Source organism: Nicotiana tabacum, chromosome 6 (genome assembly GCF_000715075.1).
Source record: "Nicotiana tabacum cultivar K326 chromosome 6, ASM71507v2, whole genome shotgun sequence".
Classification (NCBI taxonomy): Eukaryota; Viridiplantae; Streptophyta; class Magnoliopsida; order Solanales; family Solanaceae; genus Nicotiana; species Nicotiana tabacum.
Window position 1 is genome coordinate 110,030,170 of NC_134085.1, and position 16,814 is coordinate 110,046,983.

Below are 16,814 nucleotides of genomic sequence, written 5' to 3' on the forward strand. Positions count from 1 at the left end.
AAATTACCCTGCGAAGTTTTGGAAACGGCAGTTGTCTTTATATATGCTTATCCATGTATTAAAAATCATGATATTGCTAATGCCATGATTTGGTATGTATAAGAATAATATTGAATATGATGTATAATTAATACATATATTAATTATATATAGATTGAAAAACACTACCAAACAAGTGACTGATAATATCAAAGCTAATGTTTTTTTATTTTTCTCTAATACATCCTACCAAAGGACTCCATATATGTTTTGTATCTCAAATATTACCGCCCTGAGTAGTTTGCCGAGGCCATCTCATAAATGCAGTGCCACTATGAATAGGGAGTTGCGGGACCTAGCAACTATCGTGCCTATGCTAGCTGCTTAGGGCACATGGTGGGCATTACGCCACGTTTTTTATGCCTCTATCATCATAGAATCGGAAAATCAATTCCTAATGATTTTTGCCCCAGTTTCCAGGACTCTCTATGGAACTGATTTGGCATTTATCCTTCTTTTTTGGTAACTGAGAAATCTCTGAGGACCAATGGCTTACCATTTAAAACTCAGTGGATAGTAATCTTGTTCCTCTATCCTCACTTAAATATCAGGTTTTTGTCTATGGCAGGATTCAATCCCGCAATGTTCCCCTATCCCACACATCACACGTCGAGGTCTTGCAACTAGACCAAAGCCTTGGAGCTTGGCATTTATCATATTTAGGATAATCAAATACACATTCCCATCTTCCTACAGAAGAAATATGTTCAGGACAGTCCAGAAAGTCATTCATCAAGATCAACAAACAGGAAATAACTACATTACATGAATCATTTAATTAAGAAATGTGCCACGGCCAGCTTAAATCCGTCGGAGAATGAAGTATTAGATTGATCTAAGAAGTGGGCTTTACTTGGTGAAGGAGATAGAAAGAGCGTGTAAGCACGAGCAAATTTTTACTCTACAGCTTAGTTCTTTGAGCTTTCAACGGGATGAAATGCGACCCTCTTATCAACATCTTGGCTAGCTTTAAGATGTCGCAGAAATGGATATATGTCATCTGCATGTGATCCATAATATCGCGAAAATATTGTAGTAATTTTACTCATGCTATCGGAAGCAGCAGAGTCACCCACTGATATCTGAAGGGAGGCAAGCTTGATCAATTCATTTCCAATCGCAATGTGGTTGGGATCATAGAGGTTTTCCAAGATCTGGTGACAACTCATAAAACGTCCATCAGATTGCTATTTAAGATATGAAACTCTGGTAATATTGATAACCAAAAATGGAAGTCTACTCAATTCTGAGAATAAGAGAACTTTGATTATAATGTTATCGTGCAATCCACAAAAGAAAGCATTAAGCAGTAATCTACTCAACAGTCTATCAGTACTGATAAAAGGAAGTACTCGAATTTCAATGGAATGATCGTGAATAATTTATCTTCGCCAAGAATTACCAAATACACGTAATGTTTATCAAGATCACCAGTGTAAAGTTGGAATAGATCATAATAACACGACAGCAAATAATATATTTGCAGATGATCAATCTCAGATGCACAGCAAAAAGGAGCGATTTTGATCCATACTGCAGAAAGCTAACCTGAATAGATGCTTTACAGTGATCAAGTGCAGCTTGTAGTTCTCCCACCAAACAGAATGCCTGAGAAAGATTGTCCTCCACCTGAAAATTTTAGAATAGGATCAAGATATTAGTTTAAAGGAATCATCAGGCAATATATTGAACAACACAGAGCAAACTTTTTTACTCTGCTCATGGAAAGAGAGGACAAAATAGAGTGGACCCTGTATTTACCTCTGCAATTCTCTTGTTAAAAGGATGCAATATCGTTCTGAGAAGATCTGTACACCTCAAAGCATCTTGAAGAATATTGTTTGGGACTTCATTTGAAGCTATTGCATCTTGCAATCTGTTTGTCAGGTAAGCGTCAAAGCTATTCAAAAATAAAACCAAAGGGCAAGACGTTCATTTCAATATGCTAATACTGCTGGCATTACATCCACAGGCCAATAAATTTTGCCTATCTTGGAGAGTGCGTAGCAAATGTTAGAGAAAACACAAATAAATAAACTTGTGCTCTATCCCGACGACTTTGTTGATATGTTTTTCCCAATGTTTAACTATTATCTTTGAAGTTAATGTATCCGACATGATAAATGAGAACGCATACAGTACCTCTTGCAACAACTGTCAACTTGACTGGTTGCAGCACATGAAGCTTCCAGATCTCTATATGAACCACAAACCAGGCAATTTTGAGGTTCCAACTTATAATCAGATTGAAAAATACAGCGAGCCACTTCATTAATATTAGCACCTTTGAGCTTCTCAATCTTCAATATTAAAAATGCTCAAGTTAGGCAAGTTGAATAAATGCTGTTTCTTACAAGTGTGCACACCAGTAATAACAGAACATAAGCACTGGAAAATTGTGACACAGAATTGCAGATAGTTTCATTAAACTTCACACATAAGAAAATGCTGTCCTACTTATGGGAAAAAAAGAAAGAACTATCCATTTCTTGGCCAAGAGCTAAACCACATTATATGGTTGAGTCCCTACGACTAATGATGGGAAGAAAATTGGAGATGTTACAGGCTTGAATAATACGCCAGTGTGCTCTCCAGGAGAAGTCTAGTCTGGTAACTCTTTATTTACTCATTAGGTTATCTAAGATCAAGACAATACCATCCCTAATTTCCCCCTGATACTAGTAAAACACTGTTACTGCATCATTAAAGTACCTGCTTATGCAGACTGGAACTGTAAACTGCAGGGGCATCAAGGAGGAGCTTCAGTTTTTGTTTCTCATATCTAGCAATAGTACTATCCAGGATCACTCCCAAGCAATTTGGTTTAGTGCACCGATAAGCATTGATGACAAGGTCAGAAACATTCAACTCTGAGCAACCAGTACACTGACAAGTGAATGAGTAGCGATCTCCTAAGAGCTGTTGACGGTATTTGCAGTCCCACTGCCCCACCTGCAAAGCAGCCAGTCCCAAGTTGACAAATTATTATACAATCAAAAGATCGTAAACAAATAAAAAGGCCAGAAGCCATAGTTGCATGAGCTAGAACACCTCCCCTCCCTCCCTCCCTCCCTCCTTCCTTATATTTCTTTTTAGAAGAGGTTGCAGGAAGATCTTGACGTATATGATACTTTGTCTCTTGATCAATCTTAAATCTTAACCTAGTGCTTAGAATTCTTTCTTCTTCAGTTACCAAAGCACAATGAGAGCGACGACCCAGGAATTTGGACATGTGGACCATTACTGACTAGTTCTATTTTGCATTCATAGAAATAGGAACATCTAAAGATATGATAACAAAACCTCCAAACGCAAGATAAAGGTGTTAATGTTAGACTCCAAAATCCTAAATCTGAAAAATCAAGACAGAAGCTGTAATTAAACATGGGTACCTGGGGGCCATAAGATAGCTCCAGCTCAGAGCCAGCTAAGATGTATTCTGTGGCTTGTACATATAGGGTGCGTGAAAGAAAATACGCGTGGATGTTTGGCCGGCAAGAGTGGTTAAACAAACTACCAGCTACATAAACAGCTTGACCCACTTTAACCTGTAGGCAGAAACATTATAACCAGAGATTGAAGATTTAATTGAAAATTTTATTGAAAAATTAGAGATTGAAGCTTTAATCAAACTCAAATTTCTGAAATATGACATCGAATTGGTCAATGATATATTATGTAGTCTGCAATGACCTGTGAGTCCCACTTTAAGCTAAAAAGTTTAGGTAACTAATGTAATAGAGATCAGAGATGTGTGATAGAGAAGTACATACTTGTTCTAAACTACTGGTTAAAGCATTCCCAGGCTCGTATACCGGCCCTCTCACCTCAGGAGCTTGCACACGAACAACTGCCATGGAGTTTACTTGGATTTGAGAAAGAAGGATAACTAGCTGCAAGGGAAAAACTGGCAGTGAGAACCTTTCAAAATCTAAGCCTAGAGAGAATTTTCCATGGAAGGCACCCAGCATGAGTTATAATTCTGCATCCGAAGTTCAAACAGTAAAGAAAGATGTAGGAAATCCTATGTCAATCTTACAAAAGATGTTATTGTATCTCTCGTTTCCAAAGAACATGCTTGTTTCGATGAAAGAGGTTCATCAACCCACAAAATCACCAGAGAAAAAAAATTGAGGACAAGCTGAGTAAAAAAAGTGCTCCGAAACAGAACAGAAATAAGATGTATATTCTCTATATTGATCTGTTCCAAAATATTGAGCTCTTTACAGTCTTAACTCATTAAGAATATACATCAAAACAATGAATATGGACGGAGAAATAGCTTTACAAATCCACAAAAGTACGTTTATAACATAACAAGCCTGTATTTTGGGTATAACTGCCTATTTAAACACAGTCACACTCTTTTCGTTTCCTCCTATTTCTTTTTCCTCTCTGGAATCTTGAGCAAGATTAAATACTTGCTAGTTTACAGAGACGAGAAGTCTAATATCATTACGCGTTCAACATAAAGCCTGCATGAAAATTCTTCATTCAAAATATACGGAATTCTGTAGATGAAATCTTGCCTTTGAAATCATTATCCCACTAATGGGAAGTTCAGTTGTATAAAAATGCTGAAGACAGTGCACTAGAATGACTGAGTAGATATGCATCTCTAATTTGCTTTCTGGAGGGAGCTGTGGATAATTGTGAGAAAGATCCTACAAAATCCAGTCATCAGCTATCAAATTAGATTTTTCTCGGAAACACAACACACTAGCAAGAAAAACAAAGCTTGAGCATTGGAGCTGTTAGCGGAAACGAAAAAAGAAAGAACACAAGATTTAACGTGGTTCGGATCAAAAATAATCCTACGTCCACCAGAGAACAATTGTCCTTTTAATATTAACAAAGGAAGGGGAGATTTCTCAATTACACTTAAGAGAATTTCTCTTTTAACTCTCTACTCACTACAATGTATTGTATTATTTTGGGATGATTTCTACAAGTGAAGGAGTGCATCTATTTATAGAGGTAAAGACCTCCTCTTGATATCATTGGTGACATTAAACTACCTCCTCTTGATGTCATGGGTGACATCAAAGGAGGAAGCTTCCTCCTAGCATCCACACCAACTCTTTCCACCAACTCTTCCAATTGGCATGCCATTGTTGACTAAACATAAACCAACATTTTCAGCATGCCATTGTTGACTAAACATAAACCAACATTTTCAATCTCCACCTTGGTTTGCGTTTCGAGCGTGTGAACAACTCTGGCCAAAACTTCTAAGCTTACTGGGCAACCCCGTTGTAAGAAACAAGAAGAATCAAACCATTGTTGAACATACCACCTCCACCTAGCAACTGTTCTCTTCGGAGTTGCATCAGTTGATGCACACCCCCGCCAAGTCCTTGCAGTGTGCAAACTTAGCGAGCGGGACTATCTTGGTCAACATGTCTGCAGCATTATCGTCTGTGATAACCTTCACGACCTTGATAATTCCCTCATCAATAACATCTCGAATAAAATGAAATCTGACATCAATGTGTTTAGTGCGCTCATGAAATCTCTGATTTTTCATTAGATGAATAGCACTCTGACTATCACATCTAAGAGTTGATTCCAGCTGAACCAAACTCAATTCCGCTACTAAACTTTTCAACCAGATAGCTTCCTTTACCGCCTCCGCTGCTGCCATATATTCTGCTTCTGTCGTAGACAAAGCGACAATCGACTGCAGAGTCGACTTCCAACTGACGGTACTGCCAACGAGGGTAAAGATGTATCCAGTTGTGGACCTTCTTCTGTCAAGATCTCCTGCATAGTCAGAATCCACATAACCGAGAATTGAAATACCTGTACCACTTTTTCGAAAAGTAAGACCAACACCAGAAGCTCCTTTGAGATATCTCAATATCCACTTGACAGCTTCTCAATGCCTCTTTCCTGGGTTGGACATGTATCTACTTACCACACTTACAGATTGAGCAATATCTGGACGTGTGCATACCATAGCATACATAATACTACCAACTGCACTGGCATAAGGAATCTTTGACATATGCTCCACCTCATCCTCGGACTGAGGCATTTGTGACTCTGAAAGTTTAAAATGAGGAGCTAATGGTGTACTTACAGGCTTGCACGTTTGCATATTGAATCTCTCGAGAACCCTTTCAATATACCTCTTCTGAGAAAGATGTACAACATCGTCTTCTCTTGAAATCTCCATACCAAGGATTTTTTTTGCAGCTCCTAAATCCTTCATGTCAAATTCTTTACTCAACAGTTTCTTCAAAGCATTTATCTTTGTAATGTTGTTAGCAGCAATAAGCATATCATCAACATACAACAGTAAATAAATCATTGAGTTACCAGACATCTTCTTGTGATACACACAGCTATCAAATGCACTCCTTGAGAATTCATGTGTAGTCATGAATGCATCAAACCTCTTGTACCACTGTCCAGGGGATTGCTTCAAACCATACAAAGACTTCTTTAGTTGGCATACGTGATCTTCTTTTCCCTCAGCTAGGAAACCTTCAGGTTGATCCATATAGATTGTCTCTTCTAGATCACCGTGTAAGAAAGCAGTTTTGACATCAAGTTGTTGAAGCTCCAAGTCAAATTGTGCAACCAATGTTAGTAGCACGCGAATTGAGCTATGCTTCACGACCGGAGAGAAAATCTCATTGTAGTCAATTCCCTCCTTTTGGCTGAAACCTTTTGCAACCAATCTCGCCTTGAACCTAGCATCTTCCACTTCAGGAATTCCATCTTTCTTTCGGTAGACCCACTTGCATCCAACTGTCCTCTTCCCCTTTTGTCTTTTCACTAAGACTCATGTCTGATTCTTGTGAAGAGACTCCATCTCTTCAGTCATGGCTAACCGCCATTGTGCAGCATCCTTGCAAGAAGTTGCTTCAATATACGAGGAGGGCTCCAGATCTTTAATCTCTTCTTGTGCAGCTACGAACGCATATGCAATCAAGTTTGCTTGATTTATAAGGCGTTCCGGTTCTCGTGTCTGCCTCTTCTCCCTCCCCTTCGCAATTGTGTATGGTTCATTGACAGCAAGTTCTTCAAGGCCTACATCTTCTGACTCATCTTTAACCTGAGTCTCTTGATCCTTTTCCTTGGCAAGCTCCACCGGAAGCTCCACCTGCTCGTTGTTCTTGTTTCCTGAAAACTCCACGGAAACTTTACGGGGATCAAGTATAGAGGATTCATCGAAGGTGACATCTCTACTAACTATAAATTTGAGTAAAAACAAACACCAAAGTTTGTACCCTTTTACTCCATCCACATACCCTACGAATATGGCCTTCTTAGCCCTTGGTTCAAGCTTTCCTTCATTAACGTGATAATAAGTTGGACACCCAAATACTCGTAAGTATGAATAATTAGAGGGTTCACCTGACCATACCTCATTCGGAGTCTTAAAGTCAATTGCCGATGCTGGAGATCGATTGACAATATGAGCAACAGTGTGAACTGCTTCAGCCCAAAATACTTTGGACATTTTGGCTTGTAGGAGCATACAACGAGCCTTTTCAAGAAGAGTTCTTGTTCATTCTCTCGGCAACTCCATTCTGTTGTGGGGTATGCCTGACAGTCCTATGTCTTGAGATCCCATGAACCTTGCAGAATTCATTAAACTCTTCATTGCAAAACTCCAAGCCATTGTCTGTGCGAAGATACTTGATTTTCCGCTCCATTTGATTTTCAACCAAAATCTTCCACTCTTTAAATGCTTCAAAAGCATCACTTTTTGCCTTCAAAAAATACACCCAAACCTTTCGTGAGAAATCATCAATAAAAATGAGAAGATACCTCTTTCCGCCCTTCGATGGAAGTTTAGAAGGACCCCATAAATCTGAATGGATGTAGTCTAGCACTCCTCTTGTCTTGTGTTTGCCAGTGCTGAAGCTGACCTTCTTCTGCTTCCCTAGAACGCAGTGCTCACAGAAGTCAAGCGTGCTGATCTTCTCACCTTCCAAAAGTTTACGATTGCTCAACATCTCCAGTCCACGTGCGCTCATATGACCCAGTCTCATGTGCCATAGTCTTGCCTTGTCATCATTAGATAACTGCACTGTAGATGCATTTGCAGAGCCAACAATGGTGCTTCCGGCCAATGTGTAAAGGCCGTTCTCCAGCTTGCCTTTCAGCATGACTAAAGAACCTTTAGTCACCTTCATAGTTCCTGCTTCGCTCATGTACCTGTAGCCTTGTTCATCCAGAGTACCCAAGGAGATCAAATTCTTCTTCAGATCATGAACATGACGGACTTGTGTAATAGTCCTCACGATTCCATCATGGCAGCGAACCCGAACTGAGCCAATGCCAACTATTGCACAAGTTGCATTATTGCCCATTACTACGGTTCCTCCACTTTTCTCGTAGCTGCTAAACCAGTCTTTTCAGAACGTCATATGCAGAGTACAAGCAGAGTCTAACACCCATTTGTTTTCATAACTACTATTATTATTACACGATGTTGTTAGTACATAATCATTATCAAAATTATGTACCTGTTCAACTGTAGATGCACTCGCCTTTTCCTTGGACTTTGACATTGGGCAATCTCGTTCAAAGTGCCCCTTCTTGCCACAACCCCAACACTCTGTATTCTTCTTGTTCACATGAGACTTTGATCTGTGCTTTGATTTGCTCTTTCCCTGTTGGCTAGTCCGGCCTCTTACAAAGAGGCCACTTGCCTGGTCATCTCTATCTCCTTTAATGTGCCTCCGCACATCACTAGAGTTAAGTGCCTACCGCACTTGCTCAAGTTTGATAAGCTCCTTGCTATACATCATTGAATTCTCAATATCACGATATCCTGAAGTCAATGAAAATAGCAAAGCACATGCAAGTGTCTCCTCCTCCCTTTTAATTCCTGCAATCTGTAAGTCCATGACAAGTTTATTAAACGCATCTAAATGATCTTGTAACGAAGTACCTGACCCCATCTTAAATGTGTGAAGACGCCGTTGTAACAACATTCTTGTTGTCACTGATCGGTCTTGGTATAGCCCTTCTAGCTTTTCCCACAACTGTTTGGTCGTCTCTTCGGTACCCGTACTCACTTCACAAAGCACGTTAGGTGCAAGGGATAGTTGGATTGCACTCAATGCATCCCCTTCAATCTTCTCCTTGTCGGGAGCTGATATATCCGTAGGATACTTTCCGTCAAGAGCATGGATTGAACCTTCCCTCCGCAGTAACGCCATCATCTGGATCTTCCAGATATTGAAGTTGTTGCGTCCATTGAATCTATCAATTTCAAACTTCATGGAACTCATATTTGCTTGTTCTTCCTCCTTGGATCGTTAAAGAATCCTGTCGCTCTGATACCAATTGTTAGCGGAAACGAAAAAAGAAAGAACACAAGATTTAACGTGGTTCGGATAAAAATTAATCCTACGTCCACCAGAGAACAATTGTCCTTTTAATATTAACAAAGGAAGGGGAGATTTCCCAATTACACTTAAGAGAATTTCTCTCTTAACTCTCTACTCACTACAATGTATTGTATTATTTTGGGATGATTTCTACAAGTGAAGGAGTGCATCTATTTATAGAGGTAAAGACCTCCTCTTAATGTCATTGGTGACATCAAACTACCTCCTCTTGATGTCATGGGTGACATCAAAGGAGGAAGCTTCCTCCTAGCATCCACACCAACTCTTTCCACCAACTCTTCCAATTGGCATGCCATTGTTGACTAAACATAAACCAACATTTTCAGCATGCCATTGTTGACTAAACATAAACCAACATTTTCAGGAGCATTTACCAGGATCCCGATAAGGTTAGAAACAACATTTGCATGTTTCTTTTGCTCGATGACTTTCACAAGGATTCTACCAGCCAAAACTACTTCTGATGGTAATATGAGAGGCCAATGAAAACCTAGACATTCATGCCTGTGCTCAGCTATATGCCCAGTCTCTAGAGTTGAGTTGTTGCCTGCCACAACATCTGAAATATAGTTCTGCAGATCATCTGGTAATCCCTCAAGAACCTTAAAACTTGTAAAACTCCTATCAAACTTTTGCCCGCCAGCTTGTAATTGACATTGGTCACTGCAGTATAATGGTATAGAACATGACAAACATGAAATGGCATCTGCCGGCAGTTCATTGAAGCAAAAATGGCAGTGAGTCTCCCGACATTTCTTCAAGACAATCTGCATTAAACTCAGCATGGTAAGAACCAAATAATCCTGGAGAAAATGGTTAGTGCTTCATTAATTTTATGTCTATTACTGGTATGTGACAAATCGTATAATTCTCAGAGTGCCAGTTTTGTTCAGACTACCACTAAAGATAAAGGGGGAGCAGGATGCAAATGATTATCTAGATGCCAAGAATATTATAATAGAAGACAGACATGTTTGACCAAATTAAAATCATCAAATAAAATGAGAAAGAAGAGTAGTTGACATTGTGAAATGGGAAGGATTTAGCTTATACCGCAGCATAAGGATCTTCTTTATGAACTAAAGAGGCTTCAGAAACGTCATCCACACAAAACATTCCTCTCCCCTTGGTTTTCTTAAACAAACACCGAAGTTTTACTTGGTCTGGCTCATCTGTCACATAAGACCTACATTATAAGAAATCAAAGGAGAAGAGCGGCACGTCACCAATGGCAAAGACAATCATGAGTTACTTAATTTTGATAAACACAACTTCATCCACAAACATATACATGATGGAGAGAATGAAGATCAATTGTATGGACCTCAATCATCATTGGAGCTTGAATACTCAGTGCTAGAATGTGCATAAACTTTACCAAGAAACAAAATAAATTTTTTAAAGGTGCCAAAAAAAGATGGCAACAGTATACTTCATTGTTCAAAAGATAGAATATTATATAGTAGGCATAAAAATGGTCGAGATGGATCCACCAGATTCTTACAAGTTGAACGTTAGTGATGCACATTGAGCTTAGCAATACATGCTGAGTACCAGGCAATTGAAGATCAAATTTACTGCAGAACAAGCATAACTTGCTGATTTAAACAATCAAGTGAAAAAATAACATGTAATACTGGTGTAGAATAAGAAAACAGGATTAAGATTGCTGTCCTGAACTGTAACACCGAGCTCCATAGAACAGATCTCTGTTGAGCAGCATCACAATCAAATTTTTAAGCACATCAAATAATTCTATTAATGAGATCAGCTTAATATATGTAGCGTTGAATGTGGAGTGAGCTATGGAAGGTGCAAGCATGTTAATATTTTCTCATTCAAATTTCAGAAGAAACATGTTATATATCATAGGCAGTGAAATTGCAATTATGCACTATTTAGGAGGATTTCAAGGATTAACTGCTGTTCTTTTAAGAAAGAAAAATATTTAATGTCATTAATTTGTACCAACAAAGTCTAACCAGGAACTTCTGACAAATTTTGGTTGCGTTTCTTCCCTGAGCTCCCCATTCCCTTGTTTTTGTCTAGTGCAATGTTTAGTTCTGCTTCAATCTGTCTTTTTCCACTTGAAGAGATTTCTGCCTTTAATGAGATGTTCAGATCTCGAATCGCATCCTCAAACTTCCCCAAGGAAATATTCGCTTTACCTCTCCGGAACCATGCCTAAAGTAAAGTACAATTTAAGGTCAAAACTTTCACTTGGTTGATACTTAAAACAGAGAACACTTGACCAAGAAAACTGAAGACAACAATGCCAACAAACCCAGTGAGAATCCCACAAGTGAGGTCTGGGGAGGGTAGGATGTACGCAGACCTTACCCTTACCTTTGTAAAGAAACTGAAGACACTAAATGATATTAGCTTTTGATCCAGAAAAAATGGGTTTTTAACTGATGTAGCCATTGATATGCTTCTGTCAAGAGTAAATACTATAAATAGCATGAAGATTATATGGAAGAGAATGGAGTATGATGCTTGACAGAGGACTAATGTATGTTATGCAAATGTAATATCAAGCACACACTGGCCTTATATTCTAAGATTAGCTTTAAGAAGCCAATTATATATTGGAAGAAAAAGAAACAGAGCAAGAAGAGCAAAAATTAAATCAGTTTTTTATTACATTACTCAATCTTTTTCCTATTCAAGAAACAACACTGACATTCAAAACTTTATCGATGTAAATAATCATCTGCTCGCTGCGACCAAAGAGAGAGGTTGTATTCTTCTTCACTCAAGTAAGAAATAGAAGATAAAGACAATATACTGTAGTCGAAAGGGCAAAGTTTAAGTACTTTATAAAAGAAAAAAGGGGGAAAGTGAGTACACAAGCATTCACCTTGGCATAGTGTGGAGATACTCTAAGGGCCCTGCTGCAATCTCGTAAACACTCCAGAAGTAAACCCATTTTCTGAAGACAATAAGCATGCAGTTTGGTAAATAAAGGAGTAGAAAGTATCAATTTCTAATGAAAAGAGAAATATAATGATTCCGAATAAATGGTGACTTTATAATTGATCCTGAAAAACAGGTTAAGAATCTGATTGTTTGGAACTGTCAAATTGAAAATTCCTAACATGAAGTGGCTCCTTCAGCAAGGATTAGTTTAAACACAAGAGTATGTCCAGGTAAAAGCAACCGATGACATCTCTTGCCTAGGTAATTAGAAATAAGGAAATAATAAGCAGCTAATTTCGATTCTTCGTCCTCAAAAGAATTAGCAAACTACAACTGTGGGAATGAGAGCTTGAAGAAGGACAACTTTAGGTAACAAAGTATATTAAAGAACGACTGACACCAAAACCACAAAGGAAAGAAAAGAGAAAAGGTTTTCATCCTCAAATGAACAACCAGAAGTAAATTGATCTAAGTTTAGCATGGCAGGACGGTCTTGCTAACAAGAACTAATGAGTTGTTACAAGAAACATTCTTCATCGTTGACTTTATAACAGGGGAATACAAATAAGAAACAGTAAGAAGTAAGAGTTCTTGAGAAACAAACATTTTTCCTATAGCTACTATGATCAATAATAATAAAAGAGTAGACATTGCCATATTGGTGGCTCTTTCTATATATTCCAGTCTCCACTCTGTCCTTGGAATATTCCTCTCCTACATCTATTTTAGGAACTTCAAAAGTTCAATCTACTAAGATGATAGCATGCACTACATTAGGCACATTCTCTTAGGCATTAATCTTGCCTTCAACCATTAAGGTCATGCACAATAGACAAAGTCATCTTCTAACACATTTTTGCTATGTGCCCCTTACCGCGTATATTCTATTCACTTTTATAGAATCTAATTTCTCTGTAGGCATGTCTATCTAAAGATGAATAAACCCAACACTTTCTTCACCATGACAAAATTGTCACAATCTAATTTCTCTGTAGGCATGTCTATCTAAAGATGAATAAACCCAACACTTTCATCACCATGACAAAATTGTCACATATATGACTTAGGGAAATCATATATATCTTGCTTATAAGATGTTGTCAAAACATTACTAAACCACAACAACAACCTAATATAATCCCACAAGTGGTTCTAGGGAGGGTAGTGTGTATGCAGACCTTACCCCTACCCTGGTGGGGTAGAGAGGTTGTTTCCGATTGACATTCGGCTCAAGAAGACGAAAAAAGACAATAGAACAGTAACAACAGAGGCCAGAAAGATACTACCAGCAACCTAAGAACCAGAAAAATAGATGGCAAAAGTAATATCAATAACCAATAACAACGACAAGGTACAAGGAAAACGGAGCGGAAAAATAGTATGAACACAACATGATCCAGCTTAGGACAAATTTAAATGAATTTCAGTCACCAAGTCCTAAGACAGCTTTTCAAGAGAACTTGCATCTCTAGAATTCATCAAACTACTATGAACAAATTCCAAATTGATTTTGTTCTCTTAATGATAAATATCTTGTGCCGATGAACTCAAAAGAGGATAGTTTGCTACTCCCTCCGGTTCACAATAAGTGACCAGTTTTCTTTTTCATTTTGGTTCAAAATAAGTGTCCAGTTACGTAATCAAGAAAAAATTCAATTTGTTTTTACTCTTTTACCCTTATGTGCATATCCCTAAAAAGTTTTCTCACTCCTCATTATAACTATGTGACCAATATTTAATAAGGGTAGTTAAGTCATACTAAGTATTTTTGTATAGGATTTAGCATTTTCTTAATGGGCGTGCTAAAAGGAAACTGGTCACTTATTGTGAACCGGAGGGAGTAAACAAAAAAAGAAAAGAGTAAGAAAATAATATAATAAAAATTAACTAGCATTAAACAGCGAGCAAATAAATAAAATTCAAGATTCACCTGCAAAGCTGAGGCGCGGTTTACATACAGTACTGCTACCGGATTTTTCTCCATATCATCAATATCTACTGGAGCATGACGCAATGCCTGTCTCGACCGCAAAAGCGATAACAACAATCGCTTATTAGGCATGTTCAAATACTCATCAAGAAGATTGATACTTAATTGGAAAATAAAAAAGAGAATGAAGCAACAAAGTCAGTGTAGAAGGAATGTAGGTCCCCTTTTTCTTTATAAGTAGAAGGAATGTAGGTCTTCAATGATTTGTGGATAAAGGTCAACTTGACATTCTTGTGCATGGTTTCGTTCCCCACAGACAAGCCCCCAAAATAAAAGAAGAGAGATACTCCATCACCATAATTTCAAAGGATGATGAAAATTTCCCCCCACCTCTAAGAACTCCTGCTCCACTTTCTGCTTCTTCCACTTTGCATTGTTCACATGAACAACGCATTGGATAGAACATAAATTTAATGTAAAGTCTCTCATGTATACCTTTCCGATACACACATTTAAAACTTCACATACAACAACAAACACAGTACAAACCCAATGTAATCCCACAAGTGGGGTCTGGGGAGGATAATATATACGCAAACCTCACCCCTACCTTCAAGAAGGCAGAGAGGCTGTTTCCGGAAGACCCTCGGCTAAGGATAGGTAAAAGAAAGGGCAACAATAACAAGCATACCAATTAGAAAACCGAAGCAAGGATACAAAACTAAATACACTAGGTACTGCAATCAGAAAGCCGACATGAGAGCAATAACAGGTAATCACAGAAGTCAAGGGTTAAAACTTCACATACAAAACTCAAATATCACAGTGTTCAGAAATTGTGAAACGGGCTAATGTTAATATATGGTGCCATTGTGATTTGAACAGAATGTAAATACTGTTCAATGTCCTACCCTGCTAGAAGGAACATCCATGTTTTCTATAATTTTGAATAGAGCAAAACAGATAATGTGTCTTATAGATTAGATGCAGGCTTTATCATACATCTTCCTAGTTAGTTTGAGACCAATATAAATCTTCCATCTTTCTTTTATCTGTCACTTTATTTAGTTTGTAAGCTTTCATTTTTCTTTCTTTTTTTTATAACTGTGATATTGGGTCTTGCGTGCACCTCAACTAATTTTAAGGGATACCTACTGCCTCCCACAAGTAACAGATATAACTGTATCCACCAAGGCTTCGATAGATGGAAAAATATCACCTAGTATTTTTTGTCTCCGCTAGTATTTGAACTGAGACCTTAGGGTTTCAACCCACTTCACTGCTCACTAGACCATACCCTTGGGTGCCATTACTATATTTTCACTTATGAGTTCCATAAATGCCAAAAACTCCTGGAGGATAGATATTAATACTATAAGATCGTGTCTGGTTATGAAATCATAGAATCAAGTTGATAACAATTCTGGGAAAAGTTTGTGCTTTCTAAATGAATTAAATATAATTTGGAGAAAACCAAAATGGTCCTGACCTGGGAATAGGATAGCAATGCATTAGGATAATCTCCTTTGGAGAAGCATTCATTTCCCTTAAGCTTTGCTTCCAAAGCAGCACTTTGGTCCTTGCAACATAGAGCCATAGCAGGGTCCGTCAAGTCCTTAACCATCTGGAATTAACAAGAAAGCCAAAAATTTAAAATGTAAATGTTCAAGCATTAGCATTGGAGCATTACCAAGAACAAAAACAGGCACTCTTTGTCGAAATTATGGAATGCACAGTAGCACCAGGAGAAAGAAAATTCTTATCGAAATTCAAGGAAACAAAACAAAGAGACACAACAAAAAACTACTACTACTACTACTGCACCTCACTCCCAAACAAGTTTGGGTTAGTCCAATATTTTATAAAATGAAAAGCACAAGAGGAGAGAAATAGGAAAAGGAGGAGGAAAGAACTTGGTGAAATTGTGGCAAGTGATGGAAGAAATCAAGGAGGGAAGAGCATGTTGATGGAAGCTCAGTGGGTGTGCTCTTCCATATTTCCTGCTTAAGGGCCTCTGGAACTGCTGATTTCAGCTTCTCCATGCTTTGCTTACAGAGACGGTCGGATGTTCAATTGGGTTCCAATACGAGGTTTAAGATGCTGGGAAGTGCAGGGTTTAAACTTTAAACACATAATAATGAGTTGTGCTACTTGCTAGTCTGAGTCTGAGAAAAGGGGCCAAAAAAAAAAATCGTCCAAGAGTATTACCAAAAAAAATTAAAAAAAAAAAACAGTTTGGAAGTGCACTAACAGCTTGTTTGACGGTTTATTATGTGTTGTATTTTATCATATTGTTACTTTAAATACAATATTTGCTTGTTGTTTCTTAAATTTTATTGTATTGTATTGTTAAATTCGTCGTTACGTAACGATAAAAAGTGTCAGTTTATAGAACCATCGATTTGGTGTGGTCGCATTGTTTCCTTATTGTTTCTCTCCTCTTACCCTTTCATATTATTAAACAATCATATTTTATTTTTTACCCTACATTTTATATAATAATTCTACTTCGTACCTTACTTTTTCTTTATATATTGCAAGTTTATTCTCCA

General features: G+C 37.9%; 1 protein-coding gene across 4 annotated transcripts; it reads right to left on the reverse strand.

Annotated features, from left to right (window-relative positions):
* Window positions 1–656: 656 nt before the first annotated feature.
* LOC142181709 (uncharacterized) lies at window positions 657–16,404 on the reverse strand. Of its 4 annotated transcripts, XM_075255144.1 has the most exons (15): window positions 16,176–16,404; window positions 15,752–15,886; window positions 14,263–14,349; window positions 12,274–12,345; window positions 11,396–11,597; window positions 10,467–10,585; window positions 9,788–10,180; window positions 4,569–4,703; window positions 3,813–3,932; window positions 3,432–3,587; window positions 2,752–2,991; window positions 2,182–2,339; window positions 1,801–1,915; window positions 1,588–1,668; window positions 657–1,193 (listed from the first exon to the last, which is right to left on the reverse strand). In XM_075255144.1, exons 1-15 carry the CDS (start codon window positions 16,302–16,304, stop codon window positions 948–950), a joined length of 2,388 nt encoding a protein of 795 aa, XP_075111245.1. In that variant the 5' UTR covers window positions 16,305–16,404; the 3' UTR covers window positions 657–947. The 4 variants fall into 4 exon arrangements, with proteins under 4 accessions (XP_075111245.1, XP_075111246.1, XP_075111247.1 ...); XM_075255145.1 differs by lacking the exon at window positions 4,569–4,703; XM_075255146.1 differs by lacking the exon at window positions 9,788–10,180 and having other exon boundaries at window positions 16,176–16,403.
* Between the last annotated feature and the right edge of the window lie 410 nt (window positions 16,405–16,814).

Excerpts from the sequence above, each read along its gene's own strand:
- LOC142181709 (XM_075255144.1), bottom strand. The coding sequence starts at position 16,304 with ATGGAGAAGCTGAAATCAGCAGTTCCAGAGGCCCTTAAGCAGGAAATA. Across the intron at positions 2,992-3,431 it reads AGCTATCTTATGGCCCCCAG|GTGGGGCAGTGGGACTGCAA; the intron begins GTACCCATGTTT and ends GCTGCTTTGCAG. Across the intron at positions 2,340-2,751 it reads GTTCCAGTCTGCATAAGCAG|ATTGAGAAGCTCAAAGGTGC; the intron begins GTACTTTAATGA and ends TTAATATTGAAG.